General features: G+C 37.2%; 1 protein-coding gene across 1 annotated transcript; it reads right to left on the bottom strand.

Annotated features, from left to right (window-relative positions):
* Positions 1-1,570: 1,570 nt before the first annotated feature.
* On the bottom strand, positions 1,571-9,844 carry LOC306821290 (ephrin-B2a-like). The gene is made up of 5 exons (XM_079339612.1): positions 9,523-9,844; positions 8,535-8,818; positions 7,040-7,132; positions 3,613-3,729; positions 1,571-3,005 (listed from the first exon to the last, which is right to left on the bottom strand). Exons 1-5 carry the CDS (start codon positions 9,627-9,629, stop codon positions 2,620-2,622), a joined length of 987 nt encoding a protein of 328 aa, XP_079195738.1. The 5' UTR covers positions 9,630-9,844; the 3' UTR covers positions 1,571-2,619.
* Positions 9,845-11,793: the final 1,949 nt, after the last annotated feature.

Raw genomic sequence — 11,793 nt, 5'->3', positions numbered from 1 at the left:
GCAACATCTCACCTTTCACTGGGAGATCTCAGATAGAGACTTTATCTGAGAGTTTAGATCCTTTATACCAAATGTCTATCTCTGTATCTCTTGCACATCATTGTTAGACACTTAGACAATCAACGCAAAAAAAACCTAGAAACTTAAGGGGGTCACCTACATTGGGTGCAGCTTCCCTGAGTTACATTGCAGCCATTTCATCCTGATTCTTGGCTGCTGGTGACATTCTGCACAAAACATTTTGAATATAAAACACGTCTGTTTTAAAACACGGGTAATTGTACCAAAGCTGTATGCAAACAGTGATGCTGCTACTGTTGTTTGAAGTCATCATAACTGCTGAGTCATTTTGAAACTCATCCGAAAGCTGAGAGAAATTGCTGTGATTTATTCCTCTAACTTTCATTTCTTTATTTTCATTTTGCTCATTATCTCTCTGTGTCTGTCCCTTTAGTTGTTGTGTTTAGTTTTGGAGAAGAGAAGAAAACAGACACGATAACAATGATGGTGCATTGAAAACCATAGCAAAAATCTTCCAATGTTGGAGTAATAACATTTCTTGGATCTTGACATCCTGGTCGAATACAGAGGAATATTTAGAAATTATCTTTAAGCAGAAGCAACAATTGAAAATGTTAAAATATGGCAGCCGTGGTCAGGGAGAAAAAGGACCACAACGTCTCAAATTGTTGAGCTTTAATAAAAGTAAAAAAAAAAAAAATGTCTTATCAGCATTTCAAACAAAGCTTTCACAATTATTTTTCGAATAAATCCTCCAAATGTAATATTAAGTAAACTGTCAATATTTGGAGATTTGTCAATAAATTAAACACACAAACACTTAATTACCTAATTAATAAAGCTTTCTTGTGCAGCAGCAGTGAGATTCTTTTCTGGAAAACAACAACAACATGAACAAATAAGCATTTGATTTGAGTGTTTCCTTCAGTTAAAGCAGAAATAACAGTCTCGTAAAAGTTCTTCATTACAACAAAGTCCGCCATTCAAAATGTTTTCAGTGAAAGCATGTAAGCATATAAAGTATGAAAAGTAATCATAAAGGAGCTAGAAGATCGGGGGGAAAGTGTGTACAAAAGTGTACAACAAGTTGCTTTTATTATGGATTAATTAGCTAGTTTCATGTCAAGATAGATCCATTTATTGTTGTCTTTTTTTATGATAAAAAACAACATTGAAGCTATAAGTGATAAAGCCAACTTAAATGTTTGGGGTTTTTTAAATGCTGAGTAAAGGTTGCAATTTAACAAATCCAACACTGTTTTAGTTTAATAATCAAAGTAAAATCTAAACTACAGCCATCAAGGAGGTTGTGTTTGCATCACTGCTCATTGTCCTTATTGTGTCCACTGAATTATGGAAACACTAATGTCCAATTTGAATGAAACTTGTTAAGCATGCGCTAAAGGAACACCTCTTAAACCCTGGACCAGAGCAGGATCATACCCAAGTATTTCTTTACTGATTACAAACAGTTTTGTAAAAATTGCTTTGATGATAAACTGCTACGATTTTTTTTGATCATAGGATGATGACCATTTTCTCTCTTCTTTTTTTTTAACCGTATGATGTATTTTTTCCACTGTTGTAGTAAATAATACATACAATACTAAGATGGAGATGCTGCAGATGAGCACATTAATGTTTTAAAATATTTGTTGTATTTGGTTAATATTTCCAAACAGAAGTAGTTGGCGGTACTTGGCAGAGGTCTGCGCTTTCAAAAGTGTCCTTCTACTCTGAAGTCGTCTCGATGACTGTCAGGTGACTAATGAAAAGGGTCAAGTATGAAAATGCTTAAATAAAGTACAGATAATTCTGTACTAAAGTGTAGTACATGTAAAAGAAAACTGTTCTCGTAAACAAAAGGAGATATGAAGACACTAAAGGGATACTTCACCTGTTGAACTATGACTCTGCTCGAGTTTTTGTCCTCATCGCTGCAGACAGGCAGAAGTCGCCTCACCACCATATTGCGGCTCTTAGACAGAGCCATAAACATCCGATTCAAGCACAAGACCTTCAAATTCCCCTTCATCCATAGCAGTTTGAAGTTGAAGCTTTTTTTTTTTTTTTTTTTTTCAATTTTGCTTTTTAGCAGCTTTCTCCATAGAGCCTGTTCGCATAGCTTCCAAGATATGGAATGGATATGGATATGGAATATGGTGGACGTTAAGTTTCGATTCTGGGAGTGAGGTCACGCACAGTGATCTGTCGTAGGTCTGTAGCTTCAGTGGGTGAAAATGTGAGGAACTAGCGATGTAGTTTCACCCCTGCTAGCCAAAACAGCCTCCAAGGACACAAACAATTTTTGCGTCCTTGGTGGCTCCTTTTTGGAAAAGAAATGCAGAGTTTTCCCGTGGAAGGGGAAAATGAGTATGCACGACCATTCAGAAATACAACCAGGTTAAAGTCTCCCTTTAACTTCCTGTCTGATTGTCCCTTCACAAATCAAAATGTTTACGTCCTCATGGTACTGTGCCACACAAAGATTAGGTTCATTCTGTCTTTTCTTTAAGACTTCCATAAAAACTCTGAGTCACTGACAGCAGCTTCAGTGGGTTTGTCGATAGTTTCTGTCTGGCTTCAGAGCAGCAGACATTAGACTTTGTAGTAGATGTTGGTGGGAGTCTGCGGCGATATCTCCTGAACTATGTACACAGGAGGCCCGTAGTCAGAGCTTACACGTTCATAATGACGACAGATCATACTGTCAGAAGCCCGAAGAGGAAAAACAACATCGCTGCGGTCCGAGCCATTGTTGTCGCTGCTGACGCTGTCCCGCTTCGGCACGGTCAAAGTGTTGAGGGACACTGCATCAGACTGCTGGCTGACTGGGACTCCCTGACGCCGGCGATACCTCCACAGAACCACCACCACAATTATGATGACGACCAGGAGGATGACACCGCCGCAGACAATCCACATGAACAGTCCTGGCTCAAGGAAAAGGACGCCACGTGGGTTTGTTTGTCCCTTTTCTAAATCTGTCATTTAAAACAGCAGAAAGATGGAAGAAATGAGGACAGAAGACAGATTTAAAAGGACGGGTTCAGCAGATCAGTATGTGTTAACATGAACAGCTGGACATACGAGATAAAGCTCTAATCTTTAGGATCCTACACGTCAAAAGTCTGGAGCCCTATGGTACTGAAAGGGATCTCAGAGTGATTTTCAGGGAAGATTAAAGTAACAGTTCTGTAACCTAATACATACCTCTCTCAAATGTAATGAGGTAGAAAATAAATTTAGTCTTTAAGCATTTAACAAAGAATTTAAATACTTAAACCTTCTGGAAAGTTCAGGTATGGGAAACTTAAATTGGTTTGGTTATTGCTTGAGGTTGATAATGGGTTTTTTTTTGTGCTGCCTCTAGTATCAGCATTGAGTCTGAATGTGTCTGTCATGTGCTTCCTGTATTCCATATGAGCTGCAATATGGGAGAAAGTGTCTGATTAATTATTTTTGTCTCTTCCAGAGTAAAAACATGTTTTCCTGAAACTCACTAAACAATGTAGCCTTCAGTATTGATATTTTCTACATTTTTCAAATGTAGATATGTGAGCATGATGTCAAAAATGTATGTTATCATACCAGTTGTGCTTTTTGTATCCTCTTCTTTCATGGAGGGATCTTTGGCCTTGGGCTTGGGCTTTGTTGGTGGGAATCTAGTGGGGGACTCCTGGAGCGTTGTAGGTGGATCTGATGAGCCTGAAATAAAAGGAAAACTGGCATTAAGTGTGTCAAAAAACATATACCACACATCTTATTCCTGTATGTGAGGTTGTGTCAAAACGTCCCCATAGCAACTATGTCTGGTGAATCATTATTGCCTGGTGTTAGCCTTTCTTTCATTTTTGGACAGATTACTGTGTTCAGTCAGTCTTCGGGTAAAAATGTGTCACTAAGAGAAACATGACTTAGACCACATAAGTCCTGTTCTGCGTCATGATTGTGACTGTCTTTTTCTCTGTATTCAAATAACTTTGATGCTTTCCCTTTCTCATTGTTCACCTTCATAACTCAATGAAGCCAATGTTACTTTTCTACATATAACTGCAAATAAAAGGGGTTAGATATTTTTTACTGCGAGAGGCTCTTCTCAACAATAAGTTGTCACCCGCAAGAGCAAACTTTAACGTCGTTTTACTCTAAATGTAGCCGTATTAAAAACAGGTATCGTGCTTTAAAGAAGAAACCTTACAAATAGAGGCATTGAGCACAAGTGTTTCCCGAGATAATACATAAGTAGAGTCATGTTCTCATCAGCTTCTATACAGTAAGCTTTGTAAGCATCCAGTGGAGTTGCCCCCTGATGGCCATTACAAATAATACAGTTTTAAGGGTCTTTCAGATTGGCCTTTAAGAAGGCAAGTTCCACTTTTTTATGCACGCTCATAACTACATTAACTTATTTACAAATGGTTTAATGGATAGGGAAAGATGCACACTTTGCATAAGAATATCTTAAAATGATTTAAATAACACAACAGATACAGTAGGATATCTATAAGTCAGGATTGTGTGTCTTCATCTGTATACCTCATACAATGAAACAGAAGTGTAAAGTAACTATTCACATTCAGGGTTAAGGTGAGGGGTTCTGACTAATGTAGTGACACATTTTGAAAGTGTGAATAAACAGCCTCCACCCTTTTTCGCCTGTGATCCATAGCAACAAAAACAAAAACAAATCTACCAGTTATTTAAGATTTGAGAGGTGTTAAGCTACCAAAGACACATTTCCCCTCTGAGCATCTCACATGGTTTCCCTAGAAGAACTGCTCAAGGTTCAAAGAGATGAAGCGATTATAAATGTGGTGAAGAAGTACAAAAATATTAAAACAATGACATTCTGAAGGAGAGTGAACCGAATGAGGAAACCACTAGACTTATCTACAACACATGAACATACTGAACCGTTTAAACTAGTTTGACATGGACCAGCTACACTTGTAGTATTCTGTTCTCTCCTAAGCCAGATATTCAATGCAAAAATTGCAATAAAATATTGTCTAAAAGTGTTGATAAATTTGTATTTTTGTCTCTTATTTTTTACAGGATAAGCTTCTCAAGATGTACCCTCCTGTTTTCAAGGGGGTCCGTCTTGAAGACATTCACAACATGAAATGATGAAAACAATTCAAAAGAGAAAATTACAGAAAAGAAGACAAGACAGAACAAAGACGAACACAAAATGGTAACAATACACAAAAAGACAACAAAATAAGACAGAAAAGAGTAGGATAAAAAACAACAACTTACAACCAAATGGTGGCTTAAATAACCATTGAGTAACAAAAAGAAAGAATATTATAATTATAATGGTACTGCTTGATAATTTCTTTACACATCCTTATGAAAGTGAAACAAAGAAATCCAAATGTTTAACAGTCACAGAAAGAATCAAATGAAAACTAGAAACATTTCTTATAGAAAGAATATGCATTTAAGTAAACAATTAACAAAGATGTATTACAGAGTTTCCATGAAGTAATTTCATCTGTTGATTTATGAGACAGCACATATTAATAATGATGTGAGTATGTTGGCCAGTCTACTGGAGCGAACGTCTTTTCTGTTTTAGTTTGGACTCGTTTGATGCATTAGCATCAGTCACCACATGAAGCATGAATGTACAAAAATAACTGACAAGATTTCCAGCTGTAAAGGAACTATCCATGAATCCAAATCTACACTGGGGGAGCGGTGGTGGTCTTTGTGTGTCATGACTAACCCTAACCCTACCTTAAATATGTAGATATTAATGAGAGATTACAACTAAATCTGAATTATTCATGTTTTCTGTGGCTGTTGAAAGGTTTGTTTACATCAGCAGTGTTGTAAACACGGTGGGATAAACAGCTCCATATTCTCAGTTTTGATCAGTTGACAAACACACGATGCAGTTTTTTTTTTCATCTCTTACTTAAACTGTTGAATAATTCAGATGAATAATACTTCACATTTTGTGGGCGATAAATTACATATCCGGGGCTTCAGATGATTTCACTTTAAAGATGTTAAAAATAAACACATCTGTTTTTGTGATTCTATGCAGCTCAGGAGCACCCAGCTTATAGTTATTGTTTCTTCAAAGTAACCTAATTAAATGACAAACATCACAGCTATAACATTATTAATAGTTGAAAGACTTTAATCTAAAAGAGCCAATATGTCTTTGCATGAACACTGAATATAGTGATTCATCTTCAGGAAATATAAAGTAATGGTGTTGAATACGCTCAGACTTTGCTTTAATAAACTTTAATGCATACAATAAGAGTTCAGAATGGAAGAAAAAAAGAACCATTGGCTATTCTGATGTTAATACAGTAAAAGATTATTGACTGCTGCTGCCAGTTTCAATGATCGCATGCAGGATAATACTGACAGCCTTAAGCTGCCAGAGGTTTGGATTCAGGATTTGAGATAATTCATGAGGCAATCTCTCTTCAAGAGACAGAACAGATGATCAGGATTATCTGACCACTTAGTATTTCCAGTCAGGAGGTGATATTATTACATTATAGTGAGCAGAATGACACAGTAGTTCTTATGTCACTCTCTCCGTCAATCACAAACCCAGAATACTTACAGCAATTAAACTTGATGAAAACTTGAATTTCCCTTGGGATCAATAAAGTATCTATCTATCTATCTATCTATCTATCTATCTATCTATCTATCTATCTATCTATCTATCTATCTATCTATCTATCTATCTATCTATCTATCTATCTATCTATCTATCTATCTATCTATCTATCTATCTATCTATCTATCTATCTATCTATCTATCTATCATTAAAAATCAACAATGTATCGACCAACTTTTCCAGACAGGAGCATTTCAGTTTAGTTTGTTTTTTTGTCTTTTATTTTTTTTGTCTGTCTATTTGTTGTTTTGTTTTGTTGGTGAAGTCAGTTTTTTGTCAAAAAAGGAAAAAAAATGTGATCATATTTCAATAACAATACTGTTGCTGAAAAAACAACTAACCCAAAAACACTGAGTACTCACTTTGGCCAACTCTCAGCACCAGCTTCATGGATTTGGTTTTACACACCCCTCCGATAGTGTTGTCCAGACCTTGCTGGGAGGATGAAGAGGTGGCTAACACAGAAAGAGAGAGAGAGAGAGAGAGAGAGAGAGAGAGAGAGAGAGAGAGAGAGAGAGAGAGAGAGAGAGAGAGAGAGAGAGAGAGAGAGAGAGAGAGAGAGAGAGAGAGAGAGAGAGAGAGAGAGAGAGAGAGAGAGAGAGAGAGAGAGAGAGAGAGAGAAGACAGTTAACCTTTTTTATTTATTTTTATCTTTTATTTTATTATCTTTTAGTTGTGATAATATAGGATGGTCGGTGCATCTTTCCATTACGATTGCTTTGCAGGCTGTTTAAGTGGTTGCGGAATATTGCATCACACAGGCAAGAAAATACAGTAATAAGATGTAATGTTTCATACAGTATGTGGATAAGCACACTTAAGATCATGAAAAACCAATAAAGGTTGCTTTTGGGTCGGACAGTGAACAAGAAACACTCAATAATTCTGACAATAAGATGTTGTAAATCAGTGAGGGGGGGTTAAAGCTCCTGAGCTACAGAACCCATATTGTCATCTTCCTGTTGCTTACTTTATGTAATCCAAAGATATTTGATTTCTGTCACATAAATACTGCAAATCGTTATAATTAAGAAGCTTATTTCAGATAGATTATTTTGTACATTTTTTTAAACACCCTAAAGTATTTGGAGTCCTCATTCCAGCTTTAGATGCAAAATAAGTTTATATATTTATATCTTTATATCCCAGCAATTACTTGAACACACCATATATCTAAACACACACACACAGAGGGGGAACTCTGGTTCACCCCTGTGCCTACAGACACACACACACACGCACACACACACACACACACACACACATACACACACACACACACACACATACACACATACACACATACATACATACACACCACTACCATTACCACCAGCACATACACACACACAGACTTGTTAGCAGCATTTAGGTCAGATAACAACATCTCACAGGCCACAAGCCACGTTGCCATGAAAGCTCCTTTCAAATCTGCCTGATGCTGTAAAAGCCTTGTGTGATTTGGGGCATGTAAGCCCTTGGAATCACAGTGGCCTGCCAGAGAGAAGTGTGCTGTCAGAGCGCGGCGAGGTGGATGAGGCTACATGGTCAGACTTCCTCTCCATCTCATGCATCACTTGCCACTAAGATGCCGGTTCAAGCGACAGCGGCCCGATAACGAGGCCACATTTTTGTGATTCTCATGCAAACTGACAAATTGAGAGGGAGGCGAGGATGCTGAAGTCCTCAGAGGAGGAAAAGGAAACAGAATTGATTTAAATGATGCTCCACCTGTAGGAACCATCAGCTTGTTCCTTTGGGTTTTTTGTTTGTTTTTACTTGTTTTTTTTTGTTGCACATCATACAGCACTAAGACACATAGGATTCATTTCTGGGATGTTCTACACAGAGACTCACAGGTGATGTAATAGTCCCGCCCCTTGAGAAACTCCAGACCCCACAGGTTGGGGCTGAACTCCTGGAACTTGAAGGTGAACTTTACATCCTGGTGAGGTTTGTCACAGTTCAGCAGAGGTGTGTCAGTCTTGTGGATGGTGCAACTCTCCATCTGACTGCGGGAGACCAGGTAAACCCGATAAACCTCCTCCTTCGCCCCTGTGGAGGCAGCAGCTCTGGGACACACAATGTCCATCTTATCCCCAATCTGAGGAAACAGGACTAGACCCTTACCTGGACTAAACCTGTGAGTGAGAGACAGAGATCAAACTTTATCAAACGAATAATAAAAAACTTTAGTATCACTGAGAAGTGAATTTGCAAACTAATGAATCATTGTGCCAATAGGCTTTTTTGTCATTGGTAAGGTCTTTCAATGAGCTACCAAAAAGAAATCAAAAGAATTACAAAAACATTGCATGTAGTTTAAAGACAGGCCACATAGAAACCAGACGAACTGTGAAAAAGCTTACCACAACTGCCCCAAAAAAAAACAAGAAAAATTGTCAGTCTTGCAAAGTGAACGGATTGAAACCAGAAGATATTTAATGATGAAGCTGAAAAAAATAGTCAATGAATTGATTTTGTTTCAGTAAATAATTGTACAGCTATTTGGTAAAAAAGAAAAAAGAAGAAAAAAAAAAAGGCTTCTGATAATAAAAAAGGACATATTCCAATCAATGTCATTCAATCTTCTCATGTGTACATTTTCTGCTTCTTTTTGTCTTGGAGAAATAGATTTCCTTTCATTTTGAACATTACATCAAGCTGTGAGATTCACTTCGATGTTATTATTTATAATATATTATTTATACAGTTCAATAATAGTTATCATTTTGTTTATTAGTTGTTTTAGCAGCTGCGATATGTAACTTGTGGTGTAATTTTCTCTGTAAAATATTCTCTATTTAACCCATAGCAGCAGCGTGAAAGTGGTCCGTGCACTCACTTTGTGTTGGAGCTGCTCCAGTGGATGGACTCCAGAGTGATGGCACGACATGAGCTAATGATGGCCAGGAGGATCACGGCACCGCAGCTCCATGTGATTCTCCCCATCACAGGAATAAATGTCAGGTTTCACGGCGGCTCGGTATCATAAACCAGAGTGAAAACAGGCAGAAACGTGCAGTCCCTGCATGTCTCCAGCGGCGCCAGGTGCGCGCACAGGACGCATCCCTCCCGAGTGAAATCCCAACAACTTACGAATCTCCCCTCTGCAGTTGTTCAGTGAAATCCTCCACATTGTGAGTAATTGGCTGGAAAATCATTTGTGTGACGAAATACGTGTATTGAGGACAGAGACTGTGTGGGGTATTTGAGTGATCAGCTGACTGGCCGTTCCGCCCATACACAGGCTCATGCGTAGGGAGAGCGGGGCTGGTTGGCACATTTGTATCCCTCCCTCATGAAAATGTCTTCACATTGAGGTACTGAGATCAAAATCAAGGCCAGTGATGGAAATGCTAGAGGCTGCCCCCAACACTTCATAAACAGCTATTAAAAAGCTTGAAAACTCTGATTTTCTCTTCAATTCTTCCAAATGCACAGTTTAACTAAATCAACAGCAATAAGCGGTTATTCACCATAGCATCAGCTTATTTCGTATAAATCAGCCTATTGTCTTGCTAAAAGCATTTCTGGGGAATTCCTCAACATTAGGAGGTCTTAGGATAGAATGACTAGGGAGAGTCAAATATACTGATGGTGGTTTATATAAATACAACGGATTTAACTTTAACTTTCTTGTAAATTATTTGATTTTTGGAGGGGTGAAGGTGTGATTTGTGTGCTGTGGGATTTTTTGTGCCTGAAAACCTTCATTTTATTTTTTTTATTTTTTTATTTTTTACTGTGAAGGATTTAACATATGTTTAATTAATAAACAATAGATTGTTTTACTATTCATTTAGCAGACACTTTTATTCAAAGGGACATCTCAGAGAGAAGGTACAATACAAGCAAGGATCTAGAAAGGATGAATCATCTGCACTTGTTTTAGGGGAAGGGGCATCGATTTAAAATATCCCCCTCTACTAAACGTTAAATTTAACTATCATTTAATGTTTTGAGAAATCTTTGAGTATATATTGATACTTGTGTTAGTTGTTTGATTTTAAATGTTGACATCAATCAGCACTGAAAACCAGCACTGGATGAATTGGTGGATTTTCTTTAAAATCCTGTATATTCTGTTTTTAAGGAGCCTAGACTAATCCGCTCATTTTCAGGGAATCTTAACTAATGACAAAGTGGTTTAAAAGATTATAGGGCTTCTGTCACAAGACTAAAGCGGCACAAGTGACAGCTGAGATGTGTGTGCTGTTTGTGTTCAAAGTGTGGGAAATATTTTTTCATATATATTAATCATTAAAACCTCAAGTTTGGAGACATCGACTTCACACAGAGAGAGCCAGAGCTATGTAGGGAAGTTCAAACCTATATTGTACAAGTCTGACTTTTGGGTTTTACTGGAGAAAACTAATCTGATGTTTGTAACTGATTTACATGTCAGCTGACAGAACACATTTAAAACACAAATTCAGGGTCCAGTGGAACAATATGAATCTTGCTTTTGATTGAAATATTCTTTAAGACCACACAACCAAACCCAGTGACATACAGTACAGAGAACACATTTTAAAACAAGGTGACTTTAACCATGAACACATCTCAGCATGTTCTTGGGGTATAAAGTTTCTGGTCTGTCTGATGGTGAACTGGCTGGAGGAATCTGGGATCCATTTTTATTATTTTCTATAGGTTTGTTTCCCACTTGCCATCTTTTTCTATCTTTGTTTCCAAAATAATAATAATACACTTTGACTTGTTGTAATAAAAATCAAAATGTAAAACATGATCAAAATAAAGCAAACAGGGGAGTTTTTGATTTTTTTTTTTAACTTTTATTTATTTAATTGATTTGAACAAAGCCAGTAAATGAACATATGCAAATACAGAAGGTAAAATGCTGAACTTATTATGACAAGCACCACAAGTGACAATTGTTGAAATAATTAAACACAGAGAAGACACATTACATGTAGAGCTTAAAGTGATCACAGTTCAGAATTATATTCAAATGTTGATGAATGCTGAATTAACTGTGTGACAATGAATGTATTGTCATGTGATTGTCAATGGTTTATTCATCCTATGAAGTGTGAGAATCTTCCTGACACTCAATTTTTCAGTGTTTCTGATCATATTTAAAAATCACCAA

Source organism: Symphodus melops, assembly GCF_947650265.1.
Source record: "Symphodus melops genome assembly, chromosome: 3".
Classification (NCBI taxonomy): Eukaryota; Metazoa; Chordata; class Actinopteri; order Labriformes; family Labridae; genus Symphodus; species Symphodus melops.
The sequence above is the reverse complement of the archived record's forward strand: the minus strand, read 5'-3'. Positions and strand labels throughout refer to the sequence as shown.